Source organism: Phoxinus phoxinus, assembly GCF_949152265.1.
Source record: "Phoxinus phoxinus genome assembly, chromosome: 6".
NCBI lineage: Eukaryota > Metazoa > Chordata > Actinopteri > Cypriniformes > Leuciscidae > Phoxinus > Phoxinus phoxinus.
This window is the reverse complement of record NC_136881.1, coordinates 41,387,844-41,405,729: the sequence shown is the minus strand read 5'-3', so window position 1 is coordinate 41,405,729 and position 17,886 is coordinate 41,387,844. Positions and strand designations below refer to the sequence as shown.

At 40.0% G+C, this 17,886-nt stretch overlaps 1 protein-coding gene across 1 annotated transcript; it reads right to left on the bottom strand.

Moving 5' to 3' along the window:
* Positions 1-13,224: 13,224 nt before the first annotated feature.
* Positions 13,225-17,355, bottom strand: LOC307000380 (uncharacterized protein). The gene is made up of 5 exons (XM_079615937.1): positions 16,935-17,355; positions 16,358-16,633; positions 16,169-16,278; positions 15,985-16,097; positions 13,225-14,431 (listed from the first exon to the last, which is right to left on the bottom strand). Exons 1-5 carry the CDS (start codon positions 17,032-17,034, stop codon positions 14,299-14,301), a joined length of 732 nt encoding a protein of 243 aa, XP_079472063.1. The 5' UTR covers positions 17,035-17,355; the 3' UTR covers positions 13,225-14,298.
* Between the last annotated feature and the right edge of the window lie 531 nt (positions 17,356-17,886).

The window sequence follows — 17,886 nt, the reverse complement described above, 5'->3', positions numbered from 1 at the left end:
GTGATTAATTAAGTTATGATTGAAGATTATTGATGAACACCTGCTGTTAACAAGCACAATCACTGAAGGAAAGAGAAACACAAGAACTACAACTGACTTTAAGTCACAGCCGTAGATTAAATCAACTGAAGATAAAAATAAGACATTCAATCTCTGAAGATCTCAACAGTGAACAATTAAACAACTCCACAAACAGCATTACCAGCTTCACTTATTACTAACCAGGACTGACTTTATTTCTGTCAGATGTCTACAGAAGTTTTATTGAGAATTAACAGAGGTTTAGATGTTGATGTTTTAGTCACCATTTAAAAAAATCACCATTATGGTGAACAGTGTTGCCTTTAGTTGGGCAATTTGATTCTTTTTATATTCTTTGATTTTCATGGTCATTGTAACAGTGTTTACCAAAACACACAAAGGTTGCACAGAAAGCCAGAAACAAAGATGGTCAGGTGATAGGCCTATAGTTTTCAGCATCATGAAGTACAAATATAAAAAAATGTTATCATTTACTGAAAATGGTTATTTGGTATTAATCGATTTTTAATAACATTAATTTCTTTCTATAGATAAGTCATCAAGCTGAATCTTTATTTTTTAATTATTCGTAAAGTAATCTTTGGACAAAAACACAGACATCAAGAATCCCCATATGAATCTCATTAATGGTGACATGCTTTATGCCGCAATGCATTATGGAAGGCACCATAGTATACAAATCATGGCTCCCAGCATGCATTGCAGCATGAAGCATGTCACCATTGTTGAGATTCATACTCTGATTCTTGATGTCTGTTGTTTCTAATATAAAAATAATAATTTTCAAAAAAATTCTGCAATGTATATCAATTTTTTTTATTCAGGATGACTGCTCTGTGTCAAAAAAAGTGACTTTATTAATAACTAAAAACAACTTTTGTTTTTTGTCAGGGACAAGATTAGTGAATCTTTCATCTTTATAATAATGAAAATGATAACACCTGGACATTTCATATTTTTAGCTTCCTTTGTAACATATTATGAGTTTTGGTAAATATTGTTACAAAGACCAAAATTTCACTTTAAATGCCATGATTCAAACTGCCCAACTGAAGGGGAAACTGATCACCATAATGGTGACCTTTTTTTTTAAACATCGACATCTAAACTTTTGTCCATAGACATATACCAGAAATAAAGTCAGTCTGGTTAGTAATAAGTGAACCTGGTAATGCTGTTTGTGGAGTTGTTTAATCGTTCACTGTTGAGATCTTCAGAGATTGAATGTCTTATTTTTATCTTCAGTTGATTTAATCTACGGCTGTGACTAAAAGTCAGTTGTAGTTCTTGTGTTTCTCTTTCCTTCAGTGATTGTGCTTGTTAACAGCAGGTGTCCATCATTAATGTTCAATCATCACTTAATTAATCTCTTAATTATCTCATTAACTTTAACACTGCTTCAGTGTTATTTTAACACTCTGTAGAGTGGGACCATATATGCTCCGAGCAGTGTTGAATTAACACTGGGGATTTTGCTGTGTAGTAAGAAAGAAAGAAAGAAAGAAAGAAAGAAAGATAGATAGATAGATAGATAGATAGATAGATAGATAGATAGATAGATAGATAGATAGATAGATAGATAGATAGATTTAAGTAGGTTAAAGTTTGATAGATAGATAGATTAGTAAGAAAGAAAGAAAGAAAGAAAGAAAGATAGATAGATAGATAGATAGATAGATAGATAGATAGATAGATAGATAGATAGATAGATAGATAGATAGATAGATAGATAGATAGATAGATAGATTTAAGTAGGTTAAAGTTTGATAGATAGATAGATTAGTAAGAAAGAAAGAAAGAAAGAAAGAAAGAAAGATAGATAGATAGATAGATAGATAGATAGATAGATAGATAGATAGATAGATAGATAGATAGATAGATAGATAGATAGATAGATAGATAGATAGATAGATTTAGAATGGTAGTGTAATTGAGTCTAGGGCTTCAGGGAGTTTAGATTTGAGTTTTTGGCTTGTACACTAATGGCCCAACCTTGTCTTGGCTCAATTTGAGCACTCTGCAATGTAAGTCTATGGGATTTTTATGATTTTTTATATACATTTTTAAGACAACTGAAAGTCAAATCAGTTTGAAAAGATATAACACACCAAGTCAGAACAGTCTGAAGGTCTGACCCGAGTTTGGAGTTTGTAGAGTTAAAGCTCTTGGAGGAGTTACAGTTGAAAATGTTTGGTCAGAAGAATAACATTAACCCTCTAGGCGCCACGGTCGAGTTTACTCGACAAGATGCGGCACAGAATAAAACGGCCGATTTTGTCAAATAGGGTGTCACATTTCCTTCAACCTCCCATCCACTAGTTGGCAGACATGTTATACTCCATCCCAGACTCAAAAAACCGTCATGTTTTTATACAAAATCTTCGAGCTAGAGCGCATTGAATCAGCGCGAACAAAAGCGGAGCTAGTGTGCGAGTGAGCCATTTTATCAGAGCAATATTGTCAACGTCAGCGAGTATTTGCATTAGATTATTATTATTATTATTATCTAATTGCATCAATAAAGCTTACCCAGAATGAAGTGTTGGGTCTTCTATTCGCGGACCCTGGTTCTGAAGGAAAATATCTGCCTTCAGAAGTTGACGGTGATTATGAAAGTGAAAGTATAGCCCTTACGTTACACCAAGCACAAACGGTGAATCCTTTGCCCAATGTAGATGGTCCTTTGCCCGATATCAGTGGTGGGAACAATGTTTCCCGGGGTCGGAGTGTTCATCGCGAAGTTAGCAGGTGTGTTATTGTTGTGGGGAACGAGGCGGGATATTTTTTTACCGCGCTAGCCATGTAGTTTGTCTTCTGACCGTGCCTCTCCGCAATCGCGGCGACATTATTGTGGTGGAGACTTTGTCTAAAGCTACTGGCTATGTTAGATGAGGTCAAAGTATTCATAGGACAGTTATGGGCAACGTGGAGGCAGGGTGGAGAGTCACAATGACAATGACAGTAGTCCGAGCTGTGCGCACTCGGCGCGCGCGCGAGGCAGATCTGGCCGCGCCCGCGCGCTCGTAGCAGGAGCAGAGGCGGTGTGACACGGGCCAACTAAACAGGTCTTGTCTACTTGTGTTTGTGTGTCAATATGTAATATATATATAATCAGAGTGCCTACTGTAGTAAATGGAAAATCTCTACAGCAAAAGGCCAACCACTACATGCATTCGGTTTGTTTCTACTATTTATTAATAATGATTTACACAGTTTGTTTACTACTTACTATTTACCTGAGCATTCAGTATTGTGCAATATAGCATACAGAAGGTGAGGGACATTTTTTGGGGAAAGAAGTGCTGCATTTTATAATTTAAACTTGTGAATTTTCATGAAAATTCTATAATTCAAGGTGGCCGCCACCATATGACGTCATTATATGCAAATTAGATGGGAAAATGTAATCCCTACATAAACATTGGGTCATCCTTAATATTTCTCTAATTTAAAGAAAAAATCTCTATCTTTTATCACTTTTAAGATATAGGCTTTTGAAATTAAGATGTCAAAATCAAACGTTTTAGGAAAAAACCTCTGGCGCCTAAAGGGTTAAATCACCATTATGGGTGCTAAAGATACATACATGCATGTTTAGTTTAAAGACATAAAAGGAACTTTATGCTGAAAGTACGTAAATTTAATTTCTTTCACTTCCATTCTTAAATGGATGTAGGCCTATCACTCATTATGGTTTAAAAAACACAAATTTCCTTGCTCCTTTAATATATGCATGGCTAATGAGGTAATTTGCATTGTCTATATATGGTTAAATGTGGGCGGAGAAAGGGCGGTAAATGTTTTTTTTTTTGCGTACGCAAATTATCAGGTAGGCTGTGATTTATAAAGTGAAAATTGCGTGCAGATGTGCGTACGCACGGTTTTATAAATCAGATTTTTTTTTTGCGTACGCCATTTTTGGCTTTTGTGCGTACGTACACTTTTAGTAAGGTTCCTACGCACAGTTTTATAAATGAGGCCCCTGGAGCCGGTAGATATAGGACCCAAACAGTTTTAAGCCCCTGGCAGTTTTACGCCCCTGTTGTTCCTGATGCGTCCAGTAGGGGGATATACTGCGAAATAACATCATTAATCGACGCTAACACATTAATAACCCGTCCATAGACTTGACAATTTTGTGTTTTTTGTTCATTTAAATATAAACGCTACAGTGTAGATCTGCACGGATTAAAATAGAAAAATAGATGCAGATATTCAGTCGGTGTTCACTCTCTTCACTCAGCCTAAAGAAGATTTTTGTTTTTGTGAATTGAAAAATTAAAAATACACATAGTTGGATCAACTACATGTTATGACAAGTAATGATATGACCTACTGCAGTTATAGGCCTATTCACTGTATGTTTTTATATGGAGACTAAGTGAAATATGTTGTTGTGAATTTATATAATGTTACATTTAGATATTAACCATATTTAGACCGTTAGACATACAGTACCGTGTAATCATATGGATCCTCGATTTAATATCTGCTGTACTATTCTCTATTGGTCGTCATACAGCTACAAAACAGTGTCCTACATATGTGGTAAGATAAATTTAAGCCAGATCGTCCTGAACTTTTTGGTAAATTCTGGGCAAGTTTCTTCTGCATAAAGACAGAACCATCCAATGTCAAAACCTTTAAACTCAAAGGTTTCTAAAACAAATAATATCCTTGAGTCTGTTGTAAAGAACCTTTAATTTTTTTATTGACAATGTAATATTGTATTGATTTGTGTAGCCTAATTCAATCTCTTTTGATGTCCGTATACCCCCCTTGTTTTTTTTTTCTTTGTTTTTTTTCTCTTCTCACTGTTAATGTCTGTATCCTTTCATTTGCAATACAAAATAAATAAATTAATTAATTTAAAAAAAGATTAAAACATACCTCAATTCGTGTCGCTGTACAGCCTCCCCCTACTGGACGCATCAGGAACAACAGGGGCGTAAAACTGCCAGGGGCGTAAAACTGTTTGGGTCCTATGTCTACCGGCTCCAGGTCTGCAGCCTCCCCATACTCACAAAATATTCAGATAATCAGATCTGGGGCCTCATTTATAAAATTGTGCGTAGGATCCTTACTAAAAGTGTACGTGCGCCCAAAAGCCAAAAATGGCGTGCGCAAAAAAATATTCAGACTTATAAAACCGTGCGTACGCCAGAACCTGCGCAGGATTCACTTTATAAATCCCACTCAGCGGAAGATTGTGCGCACATGCGTCTCCTCCCCGAAATAACCATATATGGAGCTTACAACGCCTAGTTTTACTATGCATATCCTCATCTGCATATGATTATTCATCCACGTGATAACATGTTTAACGGTACAAGACATTACGAAAATATGAAATACGGATGTGCCGTCACATTACTTTTAATACAAATCATTTAGTAGCCTATGCTTGCCGTGTTTTTGAATAAATAAATCTAATAGTGTAAAAAACATTTCAGATAAAGTTTTTCTCAATCTTTTCCACTGGCCAAATAGTATTTTTAATTGATTTATATTTTTAATGGAAACAGATAGACCTTGTTGTGCATTATATTTGCACAATATGCTATTATCATGACAAGCAATTATCTCTGTAGTTAAAACATTAAAACACAGCATGATGTCATACAGTGTTTAACTCTATTAATGAGAGTGGCATATTTAATCTAAATGTTTATATCAGAAGTATTATTTTATTTAAACTGTTTGTGAACATGAACTGTAGCCTATTTATGATTAGGACTCATAATGAAGATTTCAGTTTTACTTCATCTGCCGTTAGATATGCGTCAGTTTCACTAAACGGCCCAACGCGCTCGCTGGCGCGGACATTTAAGGTATGGATATTTGCTTCAATTGATAGGCTTGGTGAGTGAAATTATATTTGTATTATCTTTCTGTATATGTATACGTTTATTTCGATTTTCTGTCTAAAAGTGACCAAAAAGACATTTAACTCCAGCTCACCATCGGTGTCGCCAAACTGCTCCGTCTCCAAAACGTTCGTACGCATGGGTCAGAGTTTGCGTGCAGGTGCGCACATTTTCCCGTCAAGTTTGTTTTTATAAATCACAACTTATGCGTCGGAAGTGGCGTACGCCTCTTTTAGGGCCTGTTTTGTGCGTACGCAACGGTTATAAATGAGGCCCCTGGACATCACAATAAAGCTTCTAAATGTCACAACAAAAGCAACAGCAAAAAATAAAAGCAAATATTTAGGGTTAAACAAAATATTGGACAATAGTAGGACAATTCAGCTGCATAATTTATTCATGCCGCAGTGCATGCTGGGAGTTTTGTACAATGCTGCTACCCGGTATGCATTGCTGCATGGCACTTTTGATTGTAACCATTGTTGAGATTCATACGCGGGTTGTTGATGTCTGTGTGTTTCACTATAGACTAATTTGTTATGATCATTGCTGTCAAAATCTATTTGCTCTAGAACTGTTTGAACAGGGACGTTATCAGAAATGTATTTAAAGTTCAATACAATTGTTAGCTTTGATTCGATTCAAATGGCATCTGAAAATCCTGTTACTTCATGATGATTATAAAACCATCAAGAGTATCATCACCTGATCTCATTTCGCTTCAGCTTTCTTTGCTGCTGCCAATGTGCTTCAAACACACACTGTCACAGCAGCTAAAATATATATAAGAGTGAATAAGAGTTAAGTTCCAAACTAATGGAAACACTAATCACTGTTATGGTGACTTTGTCACGGAACACACACAGGAGAGAGAGATCCAATTGCAATATTTCTTTAATGGGTAATCCGTACTCACGATCAGTCCAGGCAGGGGTCAAATACCATGTAATCCATCCAAAGACACAAGACATTAACAGTAACAGGAACGGAAGTGTGGGGACATTAAACAAGGACTCCGTGACACATACTAAAACAGACAGGGTTATATACACAGGGAAATGACAATGCTAATGGGGAATTGGCTGAGTGCAATGATTAGTGACAAGGGACAGCTGAGTGTAATGAGAAGACAAGGATCGTGGGAAATGTAGTTCAATAGTGTGATGGACACCGTGGGGAAGGAGGACATCTAGTGGTGACCCAAGGAACATAAACCAGACACTGTGACATAACCCCCCCTCTACGGAGCGGCTACCAGACGCTCCAAGACCCACAAAAAACAAACAAAGAGTCCAGGCAGGAGGTGGAATGGTGGAGGATCAGGGGGAGGGATGGAGGGCCAGGACCATGAAGGGGAACAGGAACAGGGGATGACAACTTAACCGGCGGCCGTGGCGAAGCAGACAGTCCATCGGGCGGCCAGGGCGGGGACGACAGTCCATCTGGAGGCCAGGGCGGAGACGACAGTCCATCTGGCGGCCAGGGCGGAGACGACAGTCCATCTGGCGGCCAGGGCGGAGACGACAGTCCATCTGGCGGCCAGGGCGGAGACGACAGTCCATCTGGCGGCCAGGGCGGAGAAGACCCCTCGGGCGGCCACGGCGGTGAAGACCCCTCGGGCGGCCACGGCGGTGAAGACCCCTCGGGCGGCCACGGCGGTGAAGACCCCTCGGGCGGCCACGGCGGTGAAGACCCCTCGGGCGGCCACGGCGGAGACGACCAGGGTGAATACGACCACTCGGGCGGCCATGGCGGTGAAGACCAAGGAGGGACAGGGACAGACCCTGGCTCAGGAACAGTCACCGACACCACCGGCTCAGGAACAGTCACAGACACCACCGGCTCAGGAACTGCAACAGACACCACCGGCTCAGGAACAGTCACATACACCACCGGCTCAGGAACTGCAACAGACACCACCGGCTCAGGAAATGCAACAGACACCACCGGCTCAGGAACAGTCACAGACACCACCGGCTCAGGAACTGCAACAGACACCACCGGCTCAGGAACAGTCACATACACCACCGGCTCAGGAACTGCAACAGACACCACCGGCTCAGGAACTGCAACAGACACCACCGGCTCAGGAACAGGAACTGCAACAGACACCACCGGCTCAGGAACTGCAACAGACACCACCGGCTCAGAAACTGCAACAGACACCACCGGCTCAGGAACTGCAACAGACACCACCGGCTCAGGAACTGCAACAGACACCACCGGCTCAGGAACTGCAACAGACACCACCGGCTCAGGAAATGCAACAGACACCACCGGCTCAGGAACTGCAACAGACACCACCGGCTCAGGAACTGCAACAGACACCACCGGCTCAGGAACAGGAACTGCAACAGACACCACCGGCTCAGGAACTGCAACAGACACCACCGGCTCAGGAACTGCAACAGACACCACCGGCTCAGGAACTGCAACAGACACCACCGGCTCCGGCTCTGGAACAGCAGACACGACCGGCTCCGGCTCTGGAACAGCAGACACCACCGGCTCCGGCTCTGGAACAGCAGACACTACCGGCTCCGGCTCTGGAACAGCAGACACTACCGGCTCCGGCTCTGGAACAGCAGACACTACCGGCTCCGGCTCTGGAACAGCAGACACTACCGGCTCCGGCTCTGGAACAGCAGACACTACCGGCTCCGGCTCTGGAACAGCAGACACTACCGGCTCCGGCTCTGGAACAGCAGACACTGGCTCCGGCTCTGGAACAGCAGACACTGGCTCCGGCTCTGGAACAGCAGACACTGGCTCCGGCTCTGGAACAGCAGACACTGGCTCCGGCTCTGGAACAGCAGACACTGGCTCCGGCTCTGAAACAGCAGACGTGAAGTGGACAGTCTCTGGAACGGCAGACAGCCTGTGCCTCCTCCACGCATGCAGTACCGCCACCGCATAACAGAGGAAGACTGCTCTCTTGGCCGTGGCAGGACTGATGGTGGGCGGCTCCAAGACAATCTCAGGGATGACAGCGGGCTGCTCGGAGGGGACGGACTGCGGGAAGACAGCGGGCTGCTCGGAGGGGGCGGCCTCCGGGACGACAGCGGGCTGCTCGGAGGGGACGGCCTCCGGGACGACAGCGGGCTGCTCGGAGGGGACGGCCTCCGGGACGACAGCGGGCTGCTCGGAGGGGACGGCCTCCGGGACGACAGCGGGCTGCTCGGAGGGGACGGCCTCCGGGACGACAGCGGGCTGCTCGGAGGGGACGGCCTCCGGGACGACAGCGGGCTGCTCGGAGGGGACGGCCTCCAGGACGACAGCGGGCTGCTCGGAGGGGACGGCCTCCGGGACGACAGCGGGCTGCTCGGAGGGGACGGCCTCTGGGTCTTTGGGGAGGCTGGGGGTCCTCCTCCTCCTCCTTCTCTGATGGCGAGGAGTAGGCTCCGGGCGGGACAGGAAAAACGGTGAAGGGAGCTCTGGGTCGAGCATCACTGGTCCGGGATGGAGGAGAGACTGAGGCGTGGAGTGGTGCTGGAAGTCACCTCTAGTACCACCTCCCCTGCGGCCTCCACGGGTCCCAGAGAACTTGGCCAGGCGGGTTCCCTCAAATGAGTGTCCGTGCCTGATGGAAGTGGGCTCGGGGGAATTGACCGCCATGGTCTCCTCAGTGATCCGAGCCCATAACTCAAAACACTGAAAAATGTTCATACGAGGCGGAACCTCTCCAGCTTGCGAGTTCCCCCTCTGCTGCCTCCTCTCTGACCTTGTGGTTGAGGAAAACCCACAAAATTCCATACTGCTGGATCTTGTTGTGACGGAGTCCTTCTGTCACGGAACACACACAGGAGAGAGAGATCCAATTGCAATATTTCTTTAATGGGTAATCCGTACTCACGATCAGTCCAGGCAGGGGTCAAATACCATGTAATCCATCCAAAGACACAAGACATTAACAGGAACAGGAACAGGAACAGGAACAGGAACAGGAACAGGAACAGGAACAGGAACAGGAACGGAAGTGTGGGGACATTAAACAAGGACTCCGTGACACATACTAAAACAGACAGGGTTATATACACAGGGAAATGACAATGCTAATGGGGAATTGGCTGAGTGCAATGATTAGTGACAAGGGACAGCTGAGTGTAATGAGAAGACAAGGATCGTGGGAAATGTAGTTCAATAGTGTGATGGACACCGTGGGGAAGGAGGACATCTAGTGGTGACCCAAGGAACATAAACCAGACACTGTGACAGACTTCAAATGAAACACATTAGAGTTAAACCTCTGTTAATTCTCAATAAAAGGACCAGTTCTGGTTTATTTATTTGCTCTTGGCTGACATGTGGCATTGCTATGGCCTGCTTGTGGCCCAGATCTGGCAAACAGGAGCGGTTATTCCACGCTGCATGTGGGCCAGATCATCTTTCCACGTGTGCCAGATGTGGGCCAGATCTGGCCCTGATTAGCGACAGACAGTAAAAAACAACAGCACAGTGACAGAATCTATCGGGCATGCTCTCATAAGTGGCGCTTCTTCTTCCTAGTTTTTTTCTGCACATTAGGCACGCTTTAATGCACTGCTGCTACTCACTGGTTTAGTAACGTCATTGCATCCTTTGTTGCTACTTGCTTGTTTCAAGTAAGCGTCACTTAAACGATTGAGTAATTGACTGTAACTCAACAAAACCTAGTAAGAATTGTGTATTTTATATTACTGAGTAAAGTTAACTAAGTATATGTGAGTCAGGAAAGCTATTGGATTTTACAGTGTTCCAGAGCCGTGTGGAGTGCTTTTATCATGGATGGATGCATTTTTATGGACTTATCAAAAAAATCCCACATGGAGCTACAGAATAAGAAATCTTTAAAGTCCACTTTTTTACTGTCTTTTTCCATCAGTAAAATTACAGGGGTTTTTTTCTTTTTTTTTCTCAGAATTGTGAGGCAGGAAAACACAATTGCAAGAAAATATCAGAATTGTGAGCTGGCTTTTTTACTTCCCTCAGAATTCACCCTTCGAGGGAGTTTGATTGACAGGTATTTATTTTTTACATTCTATTTTACAAAAAAATATTTTTTTACAAAAATTACACAAATTAAACGTTGAGACTTTGTTTAAAATAAAAAGTAACCTGCTCTGTCTTGTTTCGACGTTTAGACGTTTCAGCGGTTTTTCTTTGATTCGCAATGTATTTTTCATTGCATGACAACATGATGTGTGGCGTGAGAGCGCCATGGCTTGTTGGACATAGCAACAGTAACTAAAGGGCAAATTGCAAGTTTTGCAAATTGCATTAACCATGGCTGCCTGTTAATTATCACTGGACTACTTCGCTCTCGCATCTCCCAAAAGTTAAAAAAAAAAATTCTTGATTCCATTTTAATGGTTTAATTAAATTGCTATAACCAATTATTTAAAATGTAATGATTTAAGCAAAACTTTCTTCAAAGGTTAAACCAAACTTTTATTTTGACGGATTGCCGTGTAGACCTTTGAGACTCTCTGTGTTTTATGATATGATGATAGTTTTTCTCAAATGAAGCTAAAATGCTGCTGAAGTGACTCTCAGAGCGGCTGTATTGATGAAGTGCATTAATGTCCTCATATAGGCTGAAAACATCGCGAGCGTCATGCGTGCATCAGTGTGTGTGTGGTAAATGAAACAGCGTAGGTCGCGGCCAGGTCGGGTTCATTCACAACTTGCGCCATGATGTCATTTTGGACTGATATGCTGAAGTTACCTGCGGTGTCAACCCCCCTCCTTCCTGCCACCAATCAACGCGCCCCTCATTTGCATTATTAAAGCCAAAATATCGCATCAGATCTCGCGAGACAATAATGCCTTCAGAAATAAGGGTCAGAGTAGCTCTGTGTTTATATTTTTTTCCACTTTTCTTTTTTAGAAGGGCCTGAAAGACTATAATAGAGTGTGGGTATCGAAGGTAATACTAGGTTATGACTCCTTTAAATGGTCTTTATGCAGTTTAATATTGACAGACACTGGTCTATATCGCGATTTTATTTAAGTTTACTGACCTATACTTTTCATCTAAAGGTGTAACTATGAACACTGTGCGTCCGACTGTTTATACTGTATTTAATTTTTATTCTAAACTGTTTTAATTATTCTTATTTCTTTTGATTATTTTAATTTCTTCTATGTAAAGCACTTTGAATTACCATTGTGTATGAAATGTGCTATATAAATAAACTTGCCTTGCCTTGCCTAACAAGAATAAAAACTTTCAGTCCAACTCAAAAACTCTCTGCAGACTCACACTACTGTGTGTGTGTGTATTGAACATTCACTCGCATATCAGCTTAAAAAGCCAGGAATCTGTGGACACTCAAATAAACTCAAACAGGCCAAACTGGAGCTTTGTATTGATGATGCAGAAACAGCAGAAAGTGCCTGAATCTGATGTTTCTGTTCCTCTCTGATCACTTCAGTCTGATAAACCTGCTCTCTGCTGCCCCTGCTGGACTGGAGCAAATCCATAGTGCAATAAGCAGAAATACAAGAATGAAATAAAAACAAAAATACAGTTTACTATAATAATAATAATAATGGTTGTTAATAATTTTATTCAAAGTGAAAGCTACAACTCAAAAGCAGTTTCACAGACACAAATCAGAATAATAGTCACGAACACATCAGAGGTTTGGAGTCCCAGATCACCCTCATGCACATCGTGAGAAACATCCCAGCTAACAGACTTTAGTTATAAGAACGTTCTCCAAACATTCAGTGTTGGTTCCGGGAATGTTAAAATGTCCAGTTTTCTTGACGTTAGAGGAACGTGTTTTAAAAGGTACACAGAAAAAACTCCAGTGTTATAAATGAACTCTCCTGTGAGTTTGTTTGGTTCAGCCTCAAGAGTGTAAAGTGTTAAAATATGAGTGTTAAATTAACACTCAAGAGTGTAAAAGTTAATGAGATAATTATGTGATTAATTGAGTGATGATTGAGGATTATTGAAGACACCTGATGTTAACAAGCAGAATCACTGAAGGAGAAAATTAATCAAATTTTAAGTCACCGTTATGGAGATCAGTGTTTACTTTAGTTGGGCAGTTGACCCTTACATGTTAAACTTTAGATTTTGTTATGCTGTTGTAACTGAGTTATAACAGACAGATGGACAAAAAAAAAAGGTCATCAAGTGATGGTGGTCGTGTCTTAACATAATAATCATTTGACCTCATTTAGAGCCTAATCTCTGATTTAGATTAATATTATTGATTATAGCATCACAGTGAATCTACATCATAAGATCCATTGGCGATATACATTTTTCCAAAAGATTTGTTATAAAAAATATTCTGATAAATAAATAAAAAATCTTTCTCTTGGGCTCACACAGACATCAATAATCAGTGTATGTATCTCAACAATGGTGACAAAAATAATATTCAATTAGGAAATGGAAATTACTTAGACAATTCAGATCATAATTTATTCATACAGCAATGCATGATGGGAGCCAATGGATGAGTTTTGATTGGTGGTACCCAGAATGCACATGCTTTATTATTGTCACCATTGTTGAGATTCATATGCTGATTATTGATGTCAAGTGTGTTTAAACAAATAAACTGGTTCAAAGTTTTTTTTTTTTTTTTTTTATCAGAACAACTATTAGTTAAAATTATTTTTGATTGTACAGAAAAGCTGAAAACCATATGCTGTAGAATTAGAGGGCTGCTTTAATCAACAATGTAACTATAGGTTTAGTGACTCAGGTCAAATGATGAAAATTTTCCATCCAACATCACCTGATCACATTATCTCTTTGTTTATCCAGCTGTCATAACTCATACAGCAGCCAAACAAACATTTAAAGTTAGTAGTTTAAGGGTCAAGAGCCCAACTAAAGCAAACACGGATCTCCATAATGGTGACTTAACAATTATATTTTCTCCTTTTGGTGATTCTGCTTGTTAACATCATGTGTCTTCAATAATGCTAATTCATCACTCAATTAATCACTTGATTATCTCATTAACTTTAATACTCTTCAGTGTTAATTTAACACCCATATTTTAACACTTTACACTCTTGAGGCTGGAGCCAAATAAACTCCAATCCATGGAGTCCAAAGTCCATTTAACACTGGAGTTTTTTCTGTGTACCTTTTAAAACACGTTCATCTAACGTCAAGAAAACTGGACATTTTCACATTCCCGGAACCAACACTGAACGTTTGGAGAACGTTCTTATAACAAAAGTCTGTTAGCTGGGATGTTGTGAGTTTATTATAGCAATGAGAAAATAATGACAATTTTACAATTCCCTTCTAACAAATTTATATGAAGATCAGATGACAGTTTTAAAAAAAGACATAAACCTCAATCAAAAATACATTCACAATAAGAGTAATTCACTAAAATAATAGAAGCAAAAGCACAAGAAGACTGGATGAAACTTATTTCTCACAAATACATTTCTTCCCCATAATGCATGGCGCATCATTCCAGTTGTTCACAGGGTCTCTTCCAGGATCCAGTTCAATGCAGTCCTCATCTCCAAGGTTATTCGGCTCACCTCTGTCCCAAAACCTGAATAAAGTGTGTCAGATTTTCAGTTATTCAGGACCCCAGATGTTCAATGAAAGTTTTTATCCATTCAGCAAACAACAAATGAGGAGCTTAACAAGCTATTCATCATAAAAGAGCCAACAATATTCACAGCATCACCCCAGCTAACAGGGAACAATCTAATAACATTGGCTAACATTCTGGGAAAGTTCTCTCAAAGTTATGAACAAACATTCTACCACTAACGTTAATAGAGTGTTTATTCAACAAATACCTGCAATTGCTGAAAGAAATTAAAGAATTAGTTCACTTTCAAAAAAACATTTGCTGATAATTTACTCACCCTGATGTCATTCAAGATGTCCATGTCTTTCTTTCTGCAGTCGATAAGAAATTTAGGTTTTTGAAGAAAACATTCCAGGATTGTTCTACACAGAATGGACTTCAATGGCAACCAAATATTCCAATGTTCAAAGAAGGTTCAAATGTCCGTCTCAATGCAGCTTCAAAGTCTCTACACGATCCCAGTCGAGAAATAAGGGTCTTATCTAGCTAAACAATCTGTCATTTTCAAAACAAAACAAAATATATATATATACTTTTTAACCACAAATGCCCGTCTTGTACCATCTCTGAGATGTGCCACGCATAACGTCATCACGTTGGAAAGGTCACAAAAAAAATAAAAAATAAAACAATAAATGGAAATAAAGATGTCGGATGATTTTGAAGTTGGAGGAGAAAATGAGAGATGGTACACAACGGGCATTTGTGGTTAAAAAGTATTTCCATTAAAACATTTTTTGAAAATTACCCATCGTTTCGCTAGATAAGACCCTTATTTCTCGACTGGGATCGTGTAGAGACTTTGAGGCTGCATTGAGACATTTGATCCTTCTTTTGAACATTGGGATAGATGGTTGCCATTGAAGTCCATACTGTGTAGAATCATTCTGGAATGTTTTCCTCAAAAACCTTAATTTATTTTCGACTGAAGAAAGAAAGATGGATATCTTGGATGACATCGGGGTGAGTAAATTATCAGGATTTTTTTTTTTTTTAAGTGAACTAATCCATTAAGTAATGTCAAGGTCAAGAGACCAACTAAAACAAACACATGTTTCATATGAAACATTTCAACCTCTTCTGAGATCTTCAGAGATTTAACATCTTGAGTTCTTGGAACTGTGGCTGAAGTCAGTGATAGTTTATTTTCTGTTCTGGTTTCTCTTTCCTTCAGTGATTCTGTTTGTTTACAGCAGATGTTCAAATGTTTTAAATAATGTTTCAGAAACATCATACTAACATTTAAACAACGTTCTATTAACATTCAGGAAACTGAACATTTTTACGTTCTTGGAATGTTACAAATCAGTAATGGAAGTTGTTCATAAAAATTAAGTTGAAAGAATGTTTCAGGAAGATCATAACCTTAATTAACCTTAAAAAACACGTACCTCCAGAAAACTGGACATTTTAACGTTTCCATAACCAAAACAGAATTGAAATAGAAGGATAAAAAGGATTTAACAAATGCATTCAAAGTGTTTCTCCGTGAGTGTTGTATGACTTACCCTTGATTCAGTGCTGAATTATCCACCCATTTCATGATCCCCTCAGTCTCAGAATCTGACAAACCAATCCACGCACCAAAAAACACATCCTTGACTAATGAAGTTACGAGTCTCTGTGTGTGAAAAACAGGAATAAGTGTGATTCCTCTCATTGATTAACAAACACACACACTCACACACTCACCTGCTTCTCTTCAGTGTTGATAATGACCAGATCAGATCCTCGATCTCTGCAGAACTGCCTGCAGTCAGACCAGCTCTTCTCCTCACTGGATATGAAAACCCTGTCATTTTCTTTCAATAAACAGGAAACACGTTGCTCATTATTTGTGTTGTAAAGTGCAAATAAACATATAAATCCATTTGTACAAACCTTGTGTAGATAACTTCCTTAGTTCAGTCTCTAACTCCAGTTTCTTCTGACTCAAAGAGTTGAAGTTGTTCTTCAGTTGGTCTTTTTCAGTCATTAGATCAGAGTTCTTGTCCTGTACGCTGTTGATAGTTTGAATGAACTCTTCAACTGTGTTCTTGTAACTCTTGAACAGGTCTCTCTCTGCTGTGGTGGTGATGTACAGTGTAATGAAGACCAGCAGAAGAACACAGATGAGCCCGAAACACACTGTCATCAACACCATACACCTGCTTCCTCCTGACACACAGAGACAAAACACACACATATCAGTTAACACCATATTAGATAACATTTCAAATCAACCTAAGTAATCAGGTTTTTGTTAGATAAATGATAGAGTTTAAACAAAAAAAAGTATGTTCTTTTATAATGACAAATATCTGGATTTCCTGTTCGCTAAAATGTGGAACATTTTATATAAAATCAGAAACAATTACAGTTGTTATACAGAAAACAATGATTGAAACTTTACGTAGCATTTATCAACACCTCAAACATTAAAACACCGTCTCTGTGTCAAACAAAACTTTCTGCTTACTTTGCTTTTGATCTTTTCCTTCATCCTCACTGCAACTCTGTGTTGGAAGTCTCAATTTGTTATAAATATCTCTGCTTGGAAAAAAGGTCTTTGATTCCATTATTAGCTCAAACTCACAGTCGTACAGTATAGTACAGTACAGGATGTGTTCACGGATGAGGTGTGCTCTTTAAGATGTGTGCCGCGTTTTTAAATAGTACCAACACAGGAAGTGTTTTTTGTCAGATCAGACACAGATAAATCTACATTTCACTCTAAAACCCCCTGTATGCTTATACTACTATCTGATTGAACACATAATGCATATTTAACCTCATATAGTCAAAGCATTGTGGAATTTTCCTTGTGATCAAGTTAGCATCTCCACCGTCCAACAAGAGGAATCTGTGATCGCCTAAACTGACTCAAACACACTAAAACTGGCCAAACTGGACCTGTGTGTTTATGACCATAAACTGGAAGGGAATTATGGTTTACATCGCTGTCGTGTTCATGAACAGAGAGGATGATGGGACATAGAGATTGTGGGATGAGGACTTCCTGTTATTAAACACAAGTGGGTGAAAACAGGAGATTCATATTTTCCTTCTCTCAGTAGGGACAGTAGGGACTTTCCTTTTGTCACTGTTCTGCCATTTTCACTATGATGATATTAATAAATAAATGAAATAAGTAAATAAATAACCCTTTAAGTTTGAGTTCAAATCTGAAGTGTAGAAGCTTGGAAGATCCTACATTTCTCCAAGGACAGTGAATTATTGTTTTGAGTGTATTTACATCAAGGTGGAAAAGGACTTTCATCATATGAAACTAAAAAAAAGTATTATATCAAACTTATTAAGTAATTTTACCTTTCTGGAGAAATCAGGTTATACACTGACAGATATGCTTCAATAAAACCCTGTTTTTCAGGTTGGATGAATTCAGTAATAATCAGTCATTTTAAATCATT